Genomic DNA, 22,072 nt, shown 5'->3' on the forward strand with positions numbered 1-22,072 from the left:
TACCATCACTGAGCGAAATTCACAAAACGTATACTATGGAGCGTAAGCAAGTCCAAAGGACAATTGATTTAACAAAGAACAGCTTGAAAATTACGAGACCATACAAAATTTTTATTAAAATTACTTTTAGCGGGAAGGAAGAGTTAGTAGGGACTCAATTTACTTGCGCATATTTTTGCACGTTTAAACGTCCGTCGGGCACTCCGCTCACGAGGAGGGGGGGGGGGGGTTAGATGCTGGTTGGGTGGCTGCTTTGCTTCCTTGGAGATGCGGTGGTTTCGCTGGTCGGATTCAGTCTTCTGGCCAGCTGGGCGTTGTAGTATCAGACAAGGCGGCCTCGGTGGTCACCGGTGGGGCGTCACAAGGGTAGCACCGGCTTGTTGATCGATGGACAATCGGCTGGTGGGTAACCCCGAAGGTGTCACTGTTGCACTATGGATGGCTTTAACTGGCTTCAACTCGCCTTTCACTACGGCCGCGGCTTTCAACGCCGCGCAAAAACTAGCGTAATTTTTCTAGAACAATTTAATAATTTGACCTAATCTACGACTTGTTTTCACTAAAATTTAAATTTTATATGCATGCAAGATACAACAAAATTGTTCAAATAAATAATTAATATAAACAAACAATCGAATTAATTTATATACAACAAATAAGCAAAATGGCACCAAACGAGGCCATTAAACAAAACTCAAATATAACGATGGAGTATGTATATGCCTAATTTTTGCTTAGACATTTACTGACAATTATTTATACGTGTAAACAAACAACAGGCATCGTCAAACACAAATTGTGAACCTGGCACTGCGGTTTGCTAACACTAAAAAAATCTAAACATATAAAAATGCAGCTCTGTCTGTCTGTCTGTCTGATTCATATAGGCTTGGAAACTACCGAACCGATCGGCGTGAAATTTTTTATATAGGGCTTTTAGGGGCCGGGAAAGGTGACTAAGATAGTTCGAGACCCCTCCCACTTCTGTAAGGGAGGGGTCCCATACAAATGAAACACAAATTTCTGCACATCTCGAAAACTAACCAAGCAAATGGAACCAAATTTGGCATGTAGATGTTTTTAGGAGTAACAAATATGTCCATGTTGATTCGACACCCCTCCCTTTCCCGGAAAGGAGGGGTCCCATACAAATGAAACACAAATTTCTGCACATCTCGAAAACTAACCAAGTAAATAGAACCAAATTTGGTAAGTGAATGTTTTTAAGGGTATCAAATATATTCATAATGGTTTGACACCCCTCCCTCTTCTACAAGGGAGGGGTCACATACAAATGAAACACGAATTTCGCCCAGCTCGAAAACCAATCAACCGAATACAACCAAATTTGGTATGTGAATGTTTTTAGAGGTAACAAGTATGTCCATAGTGGTTTGATTCCCCTCTCTCTGCTGTGAAGGAGGGGTTCATAACAACTGAAACTTAAATTTCTGCTTATCTCGAGAGCTAACCAATTAAATGGAACCAAATTTGGCAGGTGATTGTTTTTAGGGGTAACAAATATATCCATAATGGTTTGACACCCCTCTCTCTTCTATAAGGGAGGGGTCCCATACAAATGAAACTCAAATTACGCACAGCTCGAGAACCAATCAAGCAAATATAACCAAATTTGGCAAGTGAATGTTTTTAGGTGTAACAAACATGTCAATAATGTTTAGACACCATTCCTTCTTCTGGCATGTCTCCACATACCATTTCGAAATCCAAGATGGCGACTTCCCGTTTTTGAAAAATAGCGGCAAATGACCCAACATGGGTCTTTCCGGAATTGTTATGATGCACTGAAGCCACAAATCGACCTCAGACAACATTTCGAATTGTAAGATGGCGACTTTCGGTGTCTGGAAAACAGCCGAAAATGACCAAATAACACCCAATATGAGTGTTTCTTTAACCAGATTGACGCTCAGAGGCCAAAAATTGTCTCCTAATGCCATTTTGAAATCCAAGATGGCGACTTCCGGTTTCTGAAAAATAGCGGCAAATGACTAAATACCACCCAATATGGGTATTTCCGGGATTGTTATGATGCACTGAAGCCAAAAATCGACCTTACACACTTAATTTATCTCGGCAAACTTCCCAACAGCTGGTGGAGCTCGGCGAAATTTTTTACAAATGTCAGCAATATATTTCGACGAACATTCAGCAAATATATCGATCTACCGTAAACCAGCAGGTATTAAATTTCGTTTGCCGAAGTTCTTGAAAATTCTGCCGAAAACTCGTAGAACGCTTGACTGAATTTATCAGCTGTTGAGTTCTCGGCAATAAAATCTAAGTGTGTAGACAACATTTTGAATTGTAAGATGGTGACTTCCGGTGTCTGGAAACCAGCCGAAAATGACCAAATACCACCCAATATGAGTATCACCGGATCCATAATGATGCAAGGAGCTATAAATTGATTTTAGACAACAGTTTGAATTAAAAAAATAATAGAATACTACTACATATAGATATGTCCGTAATCGAAATGATATAGAGAAGCCAAGCATTGACCCTGGGCACCATATTGAATTAGAAGATGACCACCTTCAGTTTCTGGAAAACTACGAAAATAACTGAAATGCACCCAATATATATCCGGAATAGAGGTCATGTACAAAAGCCAAAAGTCGAGGATGTTGTCTTTCCGATAAAACCAATCATTTTTAAACGATATAATCGAATCGCAAGGAATCAATGAATTTAAAATGTTTAAAATTATTAAATCAAACACTTAAATAGGCGGGATGAAGTTTGCCGGGTCAGCTAGTACAATATAAATAGGAGTAAAGATCAAGCTGGCTCAGTGACCAAAGGATTTTATTGTGACCGTCAAAGAGTTTAGTCACACCCCAGACGTCGTTTTGAAGGCGACTTGCAGTTTCTGTAGAGCAGCCCTAATCTCAAAATAAAACTGAATATCACTATTTCTGAAGTGAGTTGTGCTAATGCAGCAGAGAAATATAGAAAATGACTCTAAATTTTGAATCCATCCCGAGCATCGCCGGGAACGTTCAACTAGTTTTTTATATAGGGCTTTTAGGGGCCGGGAAAGGTGACTAAGATAGTTCGAGACCCCTCCCACTTCTGTAAGGGAGGGGTCCCATACAAATGAAACACAAATTTCTGCACATCTCGAAAACTAACCAAGCAAATGGAACCAAATTTGGCATGTAGATGTTTTTAGGAGTAACAAATATGTCCATGTTGATTCGACACCCCTCCCTTTCCCGGAAAGGAGGGGTCCCATACAAATGAAACACAAATTTCTGCACATCTCGAAAACTAACCAAGTAAATAGAACCAAATTTGGTAAGTGAATGTTTTTAAGGGTATCAAATATATTCATAATGGTTTGACACCCCTCCCTCTTCTACAAGGGAGGGGTCACATACAAATGAAACACGAATTTCGCCCAGCTCGAAAACCAATCAACCGAATACAACCAAATTTGGTATGTGAATGTTTTTAGAGGTAACAAGTATGTCCATAGTGGTTTGATTCCCCTCTCTCTGCTGTGAAGGAGGGGTTCATAACAACTGAAACTTAAATTTCTGCTTATCTCGAGAGCTAACCAATTAAATGGAACCAAATTTGGCAGGTGATTGTTTTTAGGGGTAACAAATATATCCATAATGGTTTGACACCCCTCTCTCTTCTATAAGGGAGGGGTCCCATACAAATGAAACTCAAATTACGCACAGCTCGAGAACCAATCAAGCAAATATAACCAAATTTGGCAAGTGAATGTTTTTAGGTGTAACAAACATGTCAATAATGTTTAGACACCATTCCTTCTTCTGGCATGTCTCCACATACCATTTCGAAATCCAAGATGGCGACTTCCCGTTTTTGAAAAATAGCGGCAAATGACCCAACATGGGTCTTTCCGGAATTGTTATGATGCACTGAAGCCACAAATCGACCTCAGACAACATTTCGAATTGTAAGATGGCGACTTTCGGTGTCTGGAAAACAGCCGAAAATGACCAAATAACACCCAATATGAGTGTTTCTTTAACCAGATTGACGCTCAGAGGCCAAAAATTGTCTCCTAATGCCATTTTGAAATCCAAGATGGCGACTTCCGGTTTCTGAAAAATAGCGGCAAATGACTAAATACCACCCAATATGGGTATTTCCGGGATTGTTATGATGCACTGAAGCCAAAAATCGACCTTACACACTTAATTTATCTCGGCAAACTTCCCAACAGCTGGTGGAGCTCGGCGAAATTTTTTACAAATGTCAGCAATATATTTCGACGAACATTCAGCAAATATATCGATCTACCGTAAACCAGCAGGTATTAAATTTCGTTTGCCGAAGTTCTTGAAAATTCTGCCGAAAACTCGTAGAACGCTTGACTGAATTTATCAGCTGTTGAGTTCTCGGCAATAAAATCTAAGTGTGTAGACAACATTTTGAATTGTAAGATGGTGACTTCCGGTGTCTGGAAACCAGCCGAAAATGACCAAATACCACCCAATATGAGTATCACCGGATCCATAATGATGCAAGGAGCTATAAATTGATTTTAGACAACAGTTTGAATTAAAAAAATAATAGAATACTACTACATATAGATATGTCCGTAATCGAAATGATATAGAGAAGCCAAGCATTGACCCTGGGCACCATATTGAATTAGAAGATGACCACCTTCAGTTTCTGGAAAACTACGAAAATAACTGAAATGCACCCAAAATATATCCGGAATAGAGGTCATGTACAAAAGCCAAAAGTCGAGGATGTTGTCTTTCCGATAAAACCAATCATTTTTAAACGATATAATCGAATCGCAAGGAATCAATGAATTTAAAATGTTTAAAATTATTAAATCAAACACTTAAATAGGCGGGATGAAGTTTGCCGGGTCAGCTAGTACAATATAAATAGGAGTAAAGATCAAGCTGGCTCAGTGACCAAAGGATTTTATTGTGACCGTCAAAGAGTTTAGTCACACCCCAGACGTCGTTTTGAAGGCGACTTGCAGTTTCTGTAGAGCAGCCCTAATCTCAAAATAAAACTGAATATCACTATTTCTGAAGTGAGTTGTGCTAATGCAGCAGAGAAATATAGAAAATGACTCTAAATTTTGAATCCATCCCGAGCATCGCCGGGAACGTTCAACTAGTTAGTGATTTTTTTTTTATGTTAGGATAATTAAAAAGTGTGTAAGTGTGTTCATGAACAAGGAGAATAAATACAATTTTCATTATTTATTCATTCTTGAGTTAATCAGGGTTTACAATTTTTCCTTTAAACGGCACTGAAATTTTATAGTTTTATATTTAAATTTAAATATATTTGAAATTATAAAGCTAAAAACAACTTCACAAACTAATTCTTAATCGTCTTGCCTGCAAAGCCTACAGCGATTCACTGGGCCTGCGTGTTTTGGGTATATAACAGCATAGTTCCAGTTTGTATATCATAAAAATTTCCGCTTCGTTTCAATTGTGTAGGTCATTCGCATATCCACGTGCGACAGCCGAATTGGTGAGGTGTCTCTAATTATTAATACAGCGCTATTTCGAACGTTTTCACACCAAGCCGCCGTGCAATGTCCGGGGCAGTGCCGTGTTACCGCCGTGCGAATGAAAAATATCGTTGCCGACGATATTTTGTGCTTCTCGGAGAGTGCATGGCAACAACTTGCGAAGATGTGACTATGTGGCAGTGAAATATTGTCGTTTTTTTTTTGCATTCGCGCCACGGCTTGGACACTGTCCGAAAGCAGTGAGAATAGCGCTCAACTCTGTTATTGTTATTCGAAAAAACTTTATATAAACAACCCATAGGTGAATAGGTATGACAAGAGTGAATAGATAAAGTGGCGCAGAGACTGAAACAAGAAAAACCAAACGTACCGCCAAACGCTAAACCACACGAGCAAAGTGAATGAATTTTACTACTACGCTAGACTTGGTAGCAAGTGTATTGTAATCATTAAAAAAAGGTTACAAAAATTTGAGTTTTTATTCTTTTTGTTTATTTTGATCATTCTATCATTTAAAAAAGCGTACAATATATTGAATTGAATTGAATTGAATTTTATTCTGTTTGTTCATTCAATTAAACCATTTCCTGGTAACAACAGGATATGTGTATGAACGCAGCGTTCCAGTTGTGAAGGTTTGCTTACCCGGTCGATGTCGCAATCGCTGAATTTTTTGTATCAGCCTAAGGAGTAAAATAAAGGAAAAACATAAGCAATTGTTCTCATGACGGAAGTATTGAATTTTTACCCGGGCTTTCCCGCTGAAGCAAGTTTACCGATCCCTTTGAACATATCTGAGCCCTCCAGTTGATCGTTGGACCATGTTGTAATAATTGCTCCTAGAGTTTCACGGAACTGCTTGGAGGCAACAATTTGGCAGCAGTCCCAGCAGCAGTAGCAATAGTCCCAGCAGCAACAGTGGTTCCAACAGTAGCAGTAGTCCAGCAGCAGAGTCTCTGGATTAGGATTTACTTTGGTCAAAATAACACAAAAAAAACAAACACACACAAAGTAGACAAACCTCTTCCATGCTCTCGTGTTGGTATGTTTCACTCAAGTTCGGTATTGGAAGCTTCAAGCGCATCCGGTATAGATCTCAGCTTCCTGTGACTACGGCCACGTACAGATCCCGCTCGTAATTAACATGAAGCTATTCAAAATAATAAAAAAATACATTTTATTCATCACTTGCAATCATTCTTTTATTTACTTACACTGCAAAGTCGGGTATTTCTCAGCTTTCCAAGAATCGATTGTTTTTTTTTGGAAACTGTAGCGTATCGCCAGAGTGTTTATCTCCAAACAAAATGCATTGCGAAGAAGTGAATATAACACTATATTGTCAGTTAATGACAGAACTCAAAATTTTGAATATTTGATGTCGTAAACTATCATCTCACAAAGCATCTAGCAAAGCTGTGTCCGTTTTGTTCCACTAACCAGTACAGAAGCTTGTGAGACCATAAACTTATAAACGTGTTTTTCCCGAAACATATAGGTTGACTGATCGGACTCACCTGTCTCATTGTTTTTCATGGGACCCTAGGAATAAATGCAGGATTTTTCTAAACGCATTTTTTATGAAAAATGTTAATAACGCATTTTTTTATGAAAAATGTTAATAACGCATTTTTTTATGAAAAATGTTAATAACAATGAGTAAAATTGAGATATTTACGATGTCAGTGTTGCAAATTGTTTCTCTTAAAAAGCACTAAAAATCGTTCAAAGACAGTTTTGAGATGAATCTTGAAATAAAAAAGTTATATGTTTTTTTTCAATATAAATCGGTTGATTTCAAAGATAGAGAAAAACATTTTTTTACAAAGTTTCTTAAAATTAATGGAGCTATAACATTGTAGAACAAATTTTTCTTCTATCTACAAAGATGAAAAAGTTAGATACATATTTGCATTGAAAATGTTGGTCACCCTAGTTTTTGATAATTTTTCAATAAGCGTTTCATCATATGTAACAACTTTTTAGAAGAAAGTTTTTCTCTAAAATGTTGCTATAGTGCTCTAGACCAAAATTTCCCCCTAAATTTGGTTTCTGGACCATTATGCATTGGTGTAACACCACACCGGTTTACCAACAACGAAAAGTACAAGGAGCAAAAAGTTTTGAAGCACTGTTTTCAGACACTCGGTCTTTTAAAAGATTTCAAATTAATTTACAATGCAAATCGAGCTTACCATCGCATTGGGGTCAATTCAACGAGTTGGCACTACCGTACCAAGAGCCTGAAAATGGTCTCGAACAGAACTTGGACATGCAAAACGTATCGAAAACAATATTGATTACGAATTCTTTGAATTTTAAAAATTGTTATCTGCAAACAATTAGAAATTTTTTGACAGGTAAACAATCCATCACATGGCGAATTTTCAATTTTCACGTGGAATTGTTCGCTTTGCATGGTTGTAACCGATGTCCGGTTAATCCGATTGAACTAAACTTTATCACTATTAATAGTAAAATCGTGTGTAATACTCCAATAAACATTGAGGCTACCCACTTTTTATTGAAGTATTCCATAAGATTTTACAATTTACAACTCTGTTAGTTCAGGCATTTTTAACATTCGCGAAAATGTGAAGGGTATGAAACTACTTCAGCAGTGGTTTTCTACAGCATTCTAATTCAAAACCTGCCGAAGAGCGACCTCTGTCGATGTGATGCAATTCCTTACCGATACTCTAGTTTTTTTTTTTCTATTTCATGTTCATCATTTCTACTGGCTTTTGTTACGCATGTTGATGTGCGTAAAAGGATAATCATTCATCGAAATGACTCCCGACTTATAAATAATTGAAAATGTGAAAATGTATTTTTGTTTTTCAAAAAATATCATAGAATGGTCACAGTGTTAGCTCATCGATAAATACCAAAGACCAGAATTCAGGTTCTAATATTTCTTTAATGTTTTAGAAATAATGAGAAAAAACCAACGCACTGTTGGCAAAAAAAATGGGGGCAATATTGCAGAAAGCGAGAAGTCAAAATGACGCAGACTATCTTTTCAGGACGCAACTTTAAATGACTATTTGCAAGTAATTTTTTGGGATTTTTTCTAACATTCATACTTTGCAATTCCACGAAGAAACAGGCAACCAATTTAATCGACCATTTTTTGAAAATAAGTTAAAAGAAAAATCAGAAACTAATGAGAGTGCCTTATTAGTGATTAAAAATAATTTAACAGTCAACACGGCTTATTTGATTGGCATAAATTTCAAGCAATAATCAAAACATTCGCATATGAAAATGATCAAGTAAATAGTTTCAAAGATTTGATCATCAAAAAAATACATTTGATGTTTTGAGGGTTTTGCTAATTAGAAAAATGAAACCAATTGGATTGGCAAACTGAAAGTAATTTTTAATTTTCCTAATTTTAAGCTAATTAAAAATTTTTGGAAAATTGAAAATGGTTCAATCCACCACAATTAAATAGAACATCATAATAGATTTGGGAGCTGAAATCTAATGAATTTAGTGGCAAAGAAAAGCAAAACATGCAATTTTTCCCATGTTTACTATAATTCTGAAAGCTAAACGATTGAAATTAATTAAACATATCTGTTTTCTTTTAATAATTTATGTTGGCATTAACACAGGCTTTTTGTTTAAAAGAGCAGTAAAATATGTTTTCATTTTTATATTATTTTATTGCGGGTGAATTTGTCTTTTCATGTGATATTTATTTAAAAAACTTAGCGCTAATAAGCGAGCAAAACAGAAATCTAATAACGATAAACCACGGTCGTCTAAAACTTAAGGAACTTTCCTGAACGCCGACAATTAAAAAAACACATCAAGCTCATACTGGCATGATATTACTGTAGCCAATTTTGAACATCATTGAAACTTAGCATGGCCTGTTGACAATTGCCGTTTTTTCACATGTGCTATTGCGTGAAACTAATATTAAAAATATTGAAACACTCGATACTCGCTAGATCAGTTCAGCAGTAAAAACATAATAAAGTTCTAAATCGTCTCTCCTAACCACGTCTATGAGATGTGGCAAAGTCATTGTTATAGGAATACGCTTTGTACCCGAAGCTCCTGGGTACAAGTTGCACTGCTATTGGGGTTAAAGTTTTCAATTTTACAGAAAACTAACTTAGTTGACACAAAAAACTGGATTAATATGTTTTCAGTTAAGTCGATCAGGTCTGAGCTTCGTGAAGCTTCAATGATTGAGAGATCATCCCTTTTGAGAATCATAACTCCCCGTCAACTATGTGAAAGTAAAAAATGGCAGATTCGAGTAAGGCCGTTACAAATTTTATTTTCATTTTATGTCACCCAACCCCCCCTTCAAAAATCTTGAATATTGGAAGGGGGAGAAAAAAAGCTCAAACCGTTTTGTTCATTTCATTGGTTTTTCGACAGCATAAATGCTTAATTTAGCAACAAACAGGTCAGGTGACAGCGAGAGTGTCGTCGAAAGGCAAGCGAAATAAATAATAATAATAATAAAGTGTTATTTTTCAACATTTATTTGAGTGCAAGTTACAAACGTCATAATTTGCACACAAACTTTGAACAAAGATATGTCTTTTTTTTGTCTCGGTGGTATTTATTTTTTGCCACCCCCTCTGCTAACTTGGACATGAAAAGAATTCGAAATTTGTATCAGCCTAACTAATGACATGATTTTTTTTTCTACAACGAAATTTTGCAAAATTACAATAATTTATGCAAGTTTTCATTTCTTACAAAGTGCACTGATTTGAGTAAATGCACTCTTTAATGTTTCAAGGGTAATTAATTTTTGCTTTCATTTTTTAGCTTATTATAAATTATATGTATATATTTTGCAGCCAAATATTATATAAATCGAATGTTTCATTAATTTGCCGGACATTAAAATTGTTGTTTGGTATGATTTTTGATTTTGGCTGAAACACTAACCTGGCGAGTGCAATTGCACTTATCATTGATGCAGAAGTGTAAACATCAAAACAACACACTTGCTGGTTACCAACCAGCATTCTTTTCTTATCTAGCTCTTAATTATCCGTTTTAAATTCGCTAGATTTTTCACTACACTACACTGATATCCACCGCTCTTCACCGTCATGAGTGTTAGGCTAATGACTTACTGAGGCGTCAAATTAAGCGGAGCCAAAAGCGTCGCAAAAGCGTCTGAGCTACTTCTTCGAACGTCTATATGAAACGCTCAAACCGGTCATACTGAAGCGGCAAAGACGCGTCGGTAGAGGCGGCGAAACAGAACGAGTAGTGTTTTGACGCGCGTATACGTAGGTGGTAATACCATATTCAGACTAAATCTTTCATCACCAGGTGCTTTATATTTACTTTATTTTGGTCTTGAATCATAAAAAATAATAAGAATAGAAAATACTATCGGGAAAAATTTTTAGGTCGTCGGGAAAATAACACTGGTATTTTGATTGATATTGTTGAGTTTTGATTCGAATGGCCAGGAATCTATGCTGAGCTTCTTTGGTCGCGAAAATGCAAGCCGCTGAGTAACTTGCTGTGCTCACATGGGTTATTCAAATCCTAACAGATATATAATATAAACTAGCTGAACGTTGCTCGTGGTCAACGGGATTAAAATTTGGAATAATTTCTTATATTTTTTACTACGTCTGTAGCGCAACTCACTTCGGAAATATTATTTTATTTCATAAAAAAATCTCTATGTTTACTAAAAACGTAATTTACCGTGCTTGAAGAAGCAAAAAAATCTTCATTGGACGAATTCATATTTTCTTCAAACAAAACCGCTACTGAAATTTAGGAATATGACAACACAACGCATTTGCGATGCTCGCTCCAGTATGTCATAGGAAGCTTCACCCAACGCTTCTGTTTATTCCGCTTCTCATACGCTCAACGCTTCGCTTCATTTTACGCCTCAGTATGTCATTAGCCTTACGGTTTTATTCATATGAAAAAACACAAATTTTCTTCCTGCTGGATTTCAGCAAATTTAGCACTGAAAAAATCTCGCACTATTGGCCAGCAGGCGGATAAACCCGTTCGATACTATTGAAACCACCGCGACGGTATTTTCTTTTTTCTAAACACGCGGAAACAAATTTTCGACGCGACACGAAATAACTTAAATTTTAATCACAACTCGATTAATAATAATAAAAGTTCGTGCAGCGTTGGCCATCGACTAGAATAAAGAGGGTTCAACACACACACCAATACAATAGATCGTGCATCTGTTTGCGCAACGTTTGCTGTCGGTGAGAATAAAGTCTGCACCAAAGCGAGAAAGGCAAAAGAAAACCGAAAGAAAGAGCGTTTAGCACACAGTTCGAGCGAATTTCGTTCTACCCGCATGAATTTTGAGAGAGATGGGTCCGATGGTCCGATTCGCGTTCCATGAAATTCTGACTGGGATTTCTTTTGCCTTTCTCGCTTTGGTGCAGACTTTATTCTCACCGACAGCAAACGCTGCGCAAACAGATGCACTATCTATTGTATTGGTGTGTGTGTGTTGAACCCTCTTTATTCTAGTCGATGGCCAACGCAGCACGAATTTTTATTATTATTAATCGAGTTGTGATTAAAATTTTAGTTATTTCGTGTCGCGTCGAAAATTTGTTTCCGCGTGTTTAGAAAAAAGAAAATACCGTCGCGGTGGTTTCAATAGTGTCGAACGGGTTTATCCGCCTGCTGGCCAATAGTGCGAGATTTTTTCAGTGCTAAATTTGCTGAAATCAAGCAGGAAGAAAATTTGTGTATTTTCATGTGAATAAAACCGTAAGGCTAATGACATACTGAGGCGTAAAATGAAGCGAAGCGTTGAGCGTATGAGAAGCGGAATAAACAGAAGCGTTGGGTGAAGCTTCCTATGACATACTGGAGCGAGCATCGCAAATGCGTTGTGTTGTCATATTCCTAAATTTCAGTAGCGGTTTTGTTTGAAGAAAATATGAATTCGTCCAATGAAGATTTTTTTGCTTCTTCAAGCACGGTAAATTACGTTTTTAGTAAACATAGAGATTTTTTTATGAAATAAAATAATATTTCTGAAGTGAGTTGCGCTACAGACGTAGTAAAAAATATAAGAAATTATTCCAAATTTTAATCCCGTTGACCACGAGCAACGTTCAGCTAGTTTATATTATATATCTGTTAGGATTTGAATAACCCATGTGAGCACAGCAAGTTACTCAGCGGCTTGCATTTTCGCGACCAAAGAAGCTCAGCATAGATTCCTGGCCATTCGAATCAAAACTCAACAATATCAATCAAAATACCAGTGTTATTTTCCCGACGACCTAAAAATTTTTCCCGATACTATTTTCTATCCTTATTATTTTTTATGATTCAAGACCAAAATAAAGTAAATATAAAGCACCTGGTGATGAAAGATTTAGTCTGAATATGGTATTACCACCTACGTATACGCGCGTCAAAACACTACTCGTTCTGTTTCGCCGCCTCTACCGACGCGTCTTTGCCGCTTCAGTATGACCGGTTTGAGCGTTTCATATAGACGTTCGAAGAAGTAGCTCAGACGCTTTTGCGACGCTTTTGGCTCCGCTTAATTTGACGCCTCAGTATGTCATTCATGACGGTGAAGAGCGGTGGATATCAGTGTAGTGTAATGAAAAATCTAGCGAATTTAAAACGGATAAATAAGAGCTAGATAAGAAAAGAATGCTGGTTGGTAACCAGCAAGTGTGTTGTTTTGATGTTTACACTTCTGCATCAATGATAAGTGCAATTGCACTCGCCAGGTTAGTGTTTCAGCCAAAATCAAAAATCATACCAAACAACAATTTTAATGTCCGGCAAATTAATGAAACATTCGATTTATATAATATTTGGCTGCAAAATATATACATATAATTTATAATAAGCTAAAAAATGGAAACAATAATTAATTACCCTTGAAACATTAAAGAGTGCATTTACTCAAATCAGTGCACTTTGTAAGAAATGAAAACTTGCATAAATTATTGTAATTTTGCAAAATTTCGCTGTAGAAAAAAAATCATGTCATTAGTTAGGCTGATACAAATTTCGAATTCTTTTCATGTCCAAGTTAGCAGAGGGGGTGGCAAAAAATAAATACCACCGAGACGAAAAAAAAGACATATCTTTGTTCAAAGTTTGTGTGCAAATTATGACGTTTGTAACTTGCACTCAAATAAATGTTGAAAAATAACACTTTATTATTATTATTATTTATTTCGCTTGCCTTTCGACGACACTCTCGCTGTCACCTGACCTGTTTGTTGCTAAATTAAGCATTTATGCTGTCGAAAAACCAATGAAATGAACAAAACGGTTTGAGCTTTTTTTCTCCCCCTTCCAATATTCAAGATTTTTGAAGGGGGGGTTGGGTGACATAAAATGAAAATAAAAATTTGTAACGGCCTTACTCGAATCTGCCATTTTTTACTTTCACATAGTTGACGGGGAGTTATGATTCTCAAAAGGGATGATCTCTCAATCATTGAAGCTTCACGAAGCTCAGACCTGATCGACTTAACTGAAAACATATTAATCCAGTTTTTTGTGTCAACTAAGTTAGTTTTCTGTAAAATTGAAAACTTTTACCCCAATAGCAGTGCAACTTGTACCCAGGAGCTTCGGGTACAAAGCGTGTTCCTATAACAATGACTTTGCCACATCTCATAGACGTGGTTAGGAGAGACGATTTAGAACTTTATTATGTTTTTACTGCTGAACTGATCTAGCGAGTATCGAGTGTTTCAATATTTTTAATATTAGTTTCACGCAATAGCATATGTGAAAAAACGGCAATTGTCAACAGGCCATGCTAAGTTACAATGATGTTCAAAATTGGCTACAGTAATATCATGCCAGTATGAGCTTGATGTGTTTTTTTAATTGTCGGCGTTCTGGAAAGTTCCTTAAGTTTTAGACGGCCGTGGTTTATCGTTATTAGATTTCTGTTTTGCTCGCTTATTAGCGCTAAGTTTTTTAAATAAATATCACATGAAAAGACAAATTCACCCGCAATAAAATAATATAAAAATGAAAACATATTTTACTGCTCTTTTAAACAAAAAGCCTGTGTTAATGCCAACATAAATTATTAAAAGAAAACAGATATGTTTAATTAATTTCAATCGTTTAGCTTTCAGAATTGTAGCAAACATGGGAAAAATTGCATGTTTTGCTTTTCTTTGCCACTAAATTCATTAGATTTCAGCTCCCAAATCTATTATGATGTTCTATTTAATTGTGGTGGATTGAACCATTTTCAATTTTCCAAAATTTTCTAATTAGCTTAAAATTAGGAAAATTAAAAACTACTTTCAGTTTGCCAATCCAATTGGTTTCATTTTTCTAATTAGCAAAACCCTCAAAACATCAAATGTATTTTTTTGATGATCAAATCTTTGAAACTATTTACTTGATCATTTTCATATGCGAATGTTTTGATTATTGCTTGAAATTTATGCCAATCAAATAAGCCGTGTTGACTGTTAAATTATTTTTAATCACTAATAAGGCACTCTCATTAGTTTCTGATTTTTCTTTTAACTTATTTTCAAAAAATGGTCGATTAAATTGGTTGCCTGTTTTTTCGTGGAATTGCAAAGTATGAATGTTAGAAAAAATCCCAAAAAATTACTTGCAAATAGTCATTTAAAGTTGCGTCCTGAAAAGATAGTCTGCGTCATTTTGACTTCTCGCTTTCTGCAATATTGCCCCCATTTTTTTTGCCAACAGTGCGTTGGTTTTTTCTCATTATTTCTAAAACATTAAAGAAATATTAGAACCTGAATTCTTGTCTTTGGTATTTATCGATGAGCTAACACTGTGACCATTCTATGATATTTTTTGAAAAACAAAAATACATTTTCACATTTTCAATTATTTATAAGTCGGGAGTCATTTCGATGAATGATTATCCTTTTACGCACATCAACATGCGTAACAAAAGCCAGTAGAAATGATGAACATGAAATAGAAAAAAAAACTAGAGTATCGGTAAGGAATTGCATCACATCGACAGAGGTCGCTCTTCGGCAGGTTTTGAATTAGAATGCTGTAGAAAACCACTGCTGAAGTAGTTTCATACCCTTCACATTTTCGCGAATGTTAAAAATGCCTAAACTAACAGAGTTGTAAATTGTAAAATCTTATGGAATACTTCAATAAAAAGTGGGTAGCCTCAATGTTTATTGGAGTATTACACACGATTTTACTATTAATAGTGATAAAGTTTAGTTCAATCGGATTAACCGGACATCGGTTACAACCATGCAAAGCGAACAATTCCACGTGAAAATTGAAAATTCGCCATGTGATGGATTGTTTACCTGTCAAAAAATTTCTAATTGTTTGCAGATAACAATTTTTAAAATTCAAAGAATTCGTAATCAATATTGTTTTCGATACGTTTTGCATGTCCAAGTTCTGTTCGAGACCATTTTCAGGCTCTTGGTACGGCAGTGCCAACTCGTTGAATTGACCCCAATGCGATGGTAAGCTCGATTTGCATTGTAAATTAATTTGAAATCTTTTAAAAGACCGAGTGTCTGAAAACAGTGCTTCAAAACTTTTTGCTCTTTGTACTTTTCGTTGTTGGTAAACCGGTGTGGTGTTACACCAATGCATAATGGTCCAGAAACCAAATTTAGGGGGAAATTTTGGTCTAGAGCACTATAGCAACATTTTAGAGAAAAACTTTCTTTTAAAAAGTTGTTACATATGATGAAACGCTTATTGAAAAATTATCAAAAACTAGGGTGACCAACATTTTCAATGCAAATATGTATCTAACTTTTTCATCTTTGTAGATAGAAGAAAAATTTGTTCTACAATGTTATAGCTCCATTAATTTTAAGAAACTTTGTAAAAAAATGTTTTTCTCTATCTTTGAAATCAACCGATTTATATTGAAAAAAAACATATAACTTTTTTATTTCAAGATTCATCTCAAAACTGTCTTTGAACGATTTTTAGTGCTTTTTAAGAGAAACAATTTGCAACACTGACATCGTAAATATCTCAATTTTACTCATTGTTATTAACATTTTTCATAAAAAAATGCGTTATTAACATTTTTCATAAAAAATGCGTTTAGAAAAATCCTGCATTTATTCCTAGGGTCCCATGAAAAACAATGAGACAGGTGAGTCCGATCAGTCAACCTATATGTTTCGGGAAAAACACGTTTATAAGTTTATGGTCTCATAAGCTTCTGTACTGGTTAGTGGAACAAAACGGACACAGCTTTGCTAGATGCTTTGTGAGATGATAGTTTACGACATCAAATATTCAAAATTTTGAGTTCTGTCATTAACTGACAATATAGTGTTATATTCACTTCTTCGCAATGCATTTTGTTTGGAGATAAACACTCTGGCGATACGCTACAGTTTCCAAAAAAAAAAAAACAATCGATTCTTGGAAAGCTGAGAAATACCCGACTTTGCAGTGTAAGTAAATAAAAGAATGATTGCAAGTGATGAATAAAATGTATTTTTTTATTATTTTGAATAGCTTCATGTTAATTACGAGCGGGATCTGTACGTGGCTGTAGTCACAGGAAGCTGAGATCTATACCGGATGCGCTTGAAGCTTCCAATACCGAACTTGAGTGAAACATACCAACACGAGAGCATGGAAGAGGTTTGTCTACTTTGTGTGTGTTTGTTTTTTTTTTTGTTATTTTGACCAAAGTAAATCCTAATCCAGAGACTCTGCTGCTGGACTACTGCTACTGTTGGAACCACTGTTGCTGCTGGGACTATTGCTACTGCTGCTGGGACTGCTGCCAAATTGTTGCCTCCAAGCAGTTCCGTGAAACTCTAGGAGCAACTATTACAACATGGTCCAACGATCAACTGGAGGGCTCAGATATGTTCAAAGGGATCGGTAAACTTGCTTCAGCGGGAAAGCCCGGGTAAAAATTCAATACTTCCGTCATGAGAACAATTGCTTATGTTTTTCCTTTATTTTACTTCTTAGGCTGATACAAAAAATTCAGCGATTGCGACATCGACCGGGTGAGCAAACCTTCACAACTGGAACGCTGCGTTCATACACATATCCTGTTGTTACCAGGAAATGGTTTAATTGAATGAACAAACAGAATAAAATTCAATTCAATTCAATTCAATATATTGTACGCTTTTTTAAATGATAGAATGATCAAAATAAACAAAAAGAATAAAAACTCAAATTTTTGTAACCTTTTTTTAATGATTACAATACACTTGCTGCCAAGTCTAGCGTAGTAGTAAAATTCATTCACTTTGCTCGTGTGGTTTAGCGTTTGGCGGTACGTTTGGTTTTTCTTGTTTCAGTCTCTGCGCCACTTTATCTATTCACTCTTGTCATACCTATTCACCTATGGGTTGTTTATATAAAGTTTTTTCGAATAACAATAACAGAGTTGAGCGCTATTCTCACTGCTTTCGGACAGTGTCCAAGCCGTGGCGCGAATGCAAAAAAAAAACGACAATATTTCACTGCCACATAGTCACATCTTCGCAAGTTGTTGCCATGCACTCTCCGAGAAGCACAAAATATCGTCGGCAACGATATTTTTCATTCGCACGGCGGTAACACGGCACTGCCCCGGACATTGCACGGCGGCTTGGTGTGAAAACGTTCGAAATAGCGCTGTATTAATAATTAGCGACACCTCACCAATTCGGCTGTCGCACGTGGATATGCGAATGACCTACACAATTGAAACGAAGCGGAAATTTTTATGATATACAAACTGGAACTATGCTGTTATATACCCAAATCACGCAGGCCCAGTGAATCGCTGTAGGCTTTGCAGGCAAGACGATTAAGAATTAGTTTGTGAAGTTTTTTTTAGCTTTATAATTTCAAATATATTTAAATTTAAATATAAAACTATAAAATTTCAGTGCCGTTTAAAGGAAAAATTGTAAACCCTGATTAACTCAAGAATGAATAAATAATGAAAATTGTATTTATTCTCCTTGTTCATGAACACACTTACACACTTTTTAATTATCCTAACATAAAAAAAAATCACTAACTAGTTGAACGTTCCCGGCGATGCTCGGGATGGATTCAAAATTTAGAGTCATTTTCTATATTTCTCTGCTGCATTAGCACAACTCACTTCAGAAATAGTGATATTCAGTTTTATTTTGAGATTAGGGCTGCTCTACAGAAACTGCAAGTCGCCCTCAAAACGACGTCTGGGGTGTGACTAAACTCTTTGACGGTCACAATAAAATCCTTTGGTCACTGAGCCAGCTTGATCTTTACTCCTATTTATATTGTACTAGCTGACCCGGCAAACTTCATCCCGCCTATTTAAGTATTTGATTTAATAATTTTAAACATTTTAAATTCATTGATTCCTTGCGATTCGATTATATCGTTTAAAAATGATTGGTTTTATCGGAAAGACAACATCCTCGACTTTTGGCTTTTGTACATGACCTCTATTCCGGATATATATTGGGTGCATTTCAGTTATTTTCGTAGTTTTCCAGAAACTGAAAGTGGTCATCTTCTAATTCAATATGGTGCCCAGGGTCAATGCTTGGCTTCTCTATATCATTTCGATTACGGACATATCTATATGTAGTAGTATTCTATTATTTTTTTAATTCAAACTGTTGTCTAAAATCAATTTATAGCTCCTTGCATCATTATGGATCCGGTGATACTCATATTGGGTGGTATTTGGTCATTTTCGGCTGGTTTCCAGACACCGGAAGTCACCATCTTACAATTCGAAATGTTGTCTGAGGTCGATTTGTGGCTTCAGTGCATCATAACAATTCCGGAAAGACCCATGTTGGGTCATTTGCCGCTATTTTTCAAAAACGGGAAGTCGCCATCTTGGATTTCGAAATGGTATGTGGAGAAATGCCAGAAGAAGGAATGGTGTCTAAACATTATTGACATGTTTGTTACACCTAAAAACATTCACTTGCCAAATTTGGTTATATTTGCTTGATTGGTTCTCGAGCTGTGCGTAATTTGAGTTTCATTTGTATGGGACCCCTCCCTTATAGAAGAGAGAGGGGTGTCGAACCATTATGGATATATTTGTTACCCCTAAAAACAATCACCTGCCAAATTTGGTTCCATTTAATTGGTTAGCTCTCGAGATAAGCAGAAATTTAAGTTTCAGTTGTTATGAACCCCTCCTTCACAGCAGAGAGAGGGGAATCAAACCACTATGGACATACTTGTTACCTCTAAAAACATTCACATACCAAATTTGGTTGTATTCGGTTGATTGGTTTTCGAGCTGGGCGAAATTCGTGTTTCATTTGTATGGGACCCCTCCCTTGTAGAAGAGGGAGGGGTGTCAAACCATTATGAATATATTTGATACCCTTAAAAACATTCACTTACCAAATTTGGTTCTATTTATTTGGTTAGTTTTCGAGATGTGCAGAAATTTGTGTTTCATTTGTATGGGACCCCTCCTTTCCGGGAAAGGGAAGGGTGTCGAATCAACATGGACATATTTGTTACTCCTAAAAACATCTACATGCCAAATTTGGTTCCATTTGCTTGGTTAGTTTTCGAGATGTGCAGAAATTTGTGTTTCATTTGTATGGGACCCCTCCCTTACAGAAGTGGGAGGGGTCTCGAACTATCTTAGTCACCTTTCCCGGCCCCTAAAAGCCCTATATAAAAAATTTCACGCCGATCGGTTCGGTAGTTTCCAAGCCTATATGAATCAGACAGACAGACAGACAGAGCTGCATTTTTATATGTTTAGATTTTTTTAGTGTTAGCAAACCGCAGTGCCAGGTTCACAATTTGTGTTTGACGATGCCTGTTGTTTGTTTACACGTATAAATAATTGTCAGTAAATGTCTAAGCAAAAATTAGGCATATACATACTCCATCGTTATATTTGAGTTTTGTTTAATGGCCTCGTTTGGTGCCATTTTGCTTATTTGTTGTATATAAATTAATTCGATTGTTTGTTTATATTAATTATTTATTTAAACAATTTTGTTGTATCTTGAATGCATATAAAATTTAAATTTTAGTGAAAACAAGTCGTAGATTAGGTCAAATTATTAAATTGTTCTAGAAAAATTACGCTAGTTTTTGCGCGGCGTTGAAAGCCGCGGCCGTAGTGAAAGGCGAGTTGAAGCCAGTTAAAGCCATCCATAGTGCAACAGTGACACCTTCGGGGTTACCCACCAGCCGATTGTCCATCGATCAACAAGCCGGTGCTACCCTTGTGACGCCCCACCGGTGACCACCGAGGCCGCCTTGTCTGATACTACAACGCCCAGCTGGCCAGAAGACTGAATCCGACCAGCGAAACCACCGTATCTCCAAGGAAGCAAAGCAGCCACCCAACCAGCATCTAACCCCCCCCCCCCTCCTAGCGAGCGGAGTGCCCGACGGACGTTTAAACGTGCAAAAATATGCGCAAGTAAATTGAGTCCCTACTAACTCTTCCTTCCCGCTAAAAGTAATTTGAATAAAAATTTTGTATGGTCTCGTAATTTTCAAGCTGTTCTTTGTTAAATCAATTGTCCTTTGGACTTGCTTACGCTCCATAGTATACGTTTTGTGAATTTCGCTCAGTGACCAATGGTATAGGTGGGTTGAAAGTTCGCCCGATTGAGTTTTTACAGGAGACCCAAGTAACGATCCAAAGCTGGTAAGCAAAAAAAACAGTTAGAAGCTAGTGAACTGTAACAAGGGTTCCACTTTTCATTCTGTGCCGAACACGCAGCAGCATCGGTTGTGTTTCGAATTCGCTCCGATAAAATTCAAAACGTGTGCACAAGTGCTGGCATTCTTTGACCGGGCCCGGTGTCTTTTGTTTAGATTGCTGTTTCGCATTCAAGGTCAAGTGCCTTTGTGTAACTGTGTCGCTTTGTAGCTGCCTGCTGTCGAACGAATTGGTGGTGAGTGCAGTGTACTCCTGTGGACGTTTATCCAACACGAAGGAGAAAAGGAAAGGAAGGTACGTGCTTCTTGTCTGTCCCATCGGCGCGCTAGTTTAAGCGCGATGGATGTAGATCCCCCACCTCCCGCACCTCCATCCTCGAGTCCCCCCGACCCTGTCCCTCCTGCCCCTCCTTCTACTGTTAATTCTTCAGCTCCCTCACGTGTCAGGTTGTATCCAGACGGATCGACGCTTCCAGTGGCAGTTTACCTCAGGCCTAAAGCAGGGCCGAAATCGAAATCATTGAACATATTACAGATTTCGGAAGACCTGACGTCACACTATAAAGCTGTGACTGAGATTTCTAAAATCAGGCCGAACAAGCTCCGTGTCGTGGTCAATGACCTTAAAGAGGCCAAAGATATAGCTTGCTCCGAGCTCTTTACACGGGAATACCGTGTCTATGTACCCGCTAGAGATGTGGAGATCGACGGTGTCGTGACCGATTCGAGTCTTTCCGTCAAGTGTATATTGAAAAGTGCTAAAGGGTGCTTCAAGAACAGCACATGTCCCGATGTGAAGGTGCTCGACTGCAAGCAATTGCGGTCGGTATCGCTTGTCGGTGACAAAAAAGTTTACACTCCGTCAGACTCGTTTCGAGTTACGTTCGCCGGGTCTGCACTACCAAGCCACATCTCGACCCACCG

At 37.0% G+C, this 22,072-nt stretch overlaps 1 protein-coding gene across 15 annotated transcripts in view; it reads right to left on the reverse strand.

Moving 5' to 3' along the window:
- LOC129732246 (neuroligin-4, X-linked) overlaps positions 1–22,072 on the reverse strand; it is a 492,846-nt gene that overhangs the window by 41,134 nt on the left and 429,640 nt on the right. The window contains exon 15 of one of the 15 annotated variants that reach the window (XM_055692933.1): positions 487–515. The exons of 13 other annotated variants lie outside the window; for them this stretch is intronic. In XM_055692933.1, the coding sequence (XP_055548908.1) occupies positions 502–515 (14 nt within the window). In that variant the 3' untranslated portion in view covers positions 487–501. Of the gene's footprint in view, positions 1–486; positions 516–6,639; positions 6,666–22,072 lie in introns of those variants that run through there. One more of the 15 variants, XM_055692934.1, reaches the window with a different exon arrangement.

Source organism: Wyeomyia smithii, chromosome 3 (genome assembly GCF_029784165.1).
Source record: "Wyeomyia smithii strain HCP4-BCI-WySm-NY-G18 chromosome 3, ASM2978416v1, whole genome shotgun sequence".
NCBI classification, from domain to species: Eukaryota; Metazoa; Arthropoda; class Insecta; order Diptera; family Culicidae; genus Wyeomyia; species Wyeomyia smithii.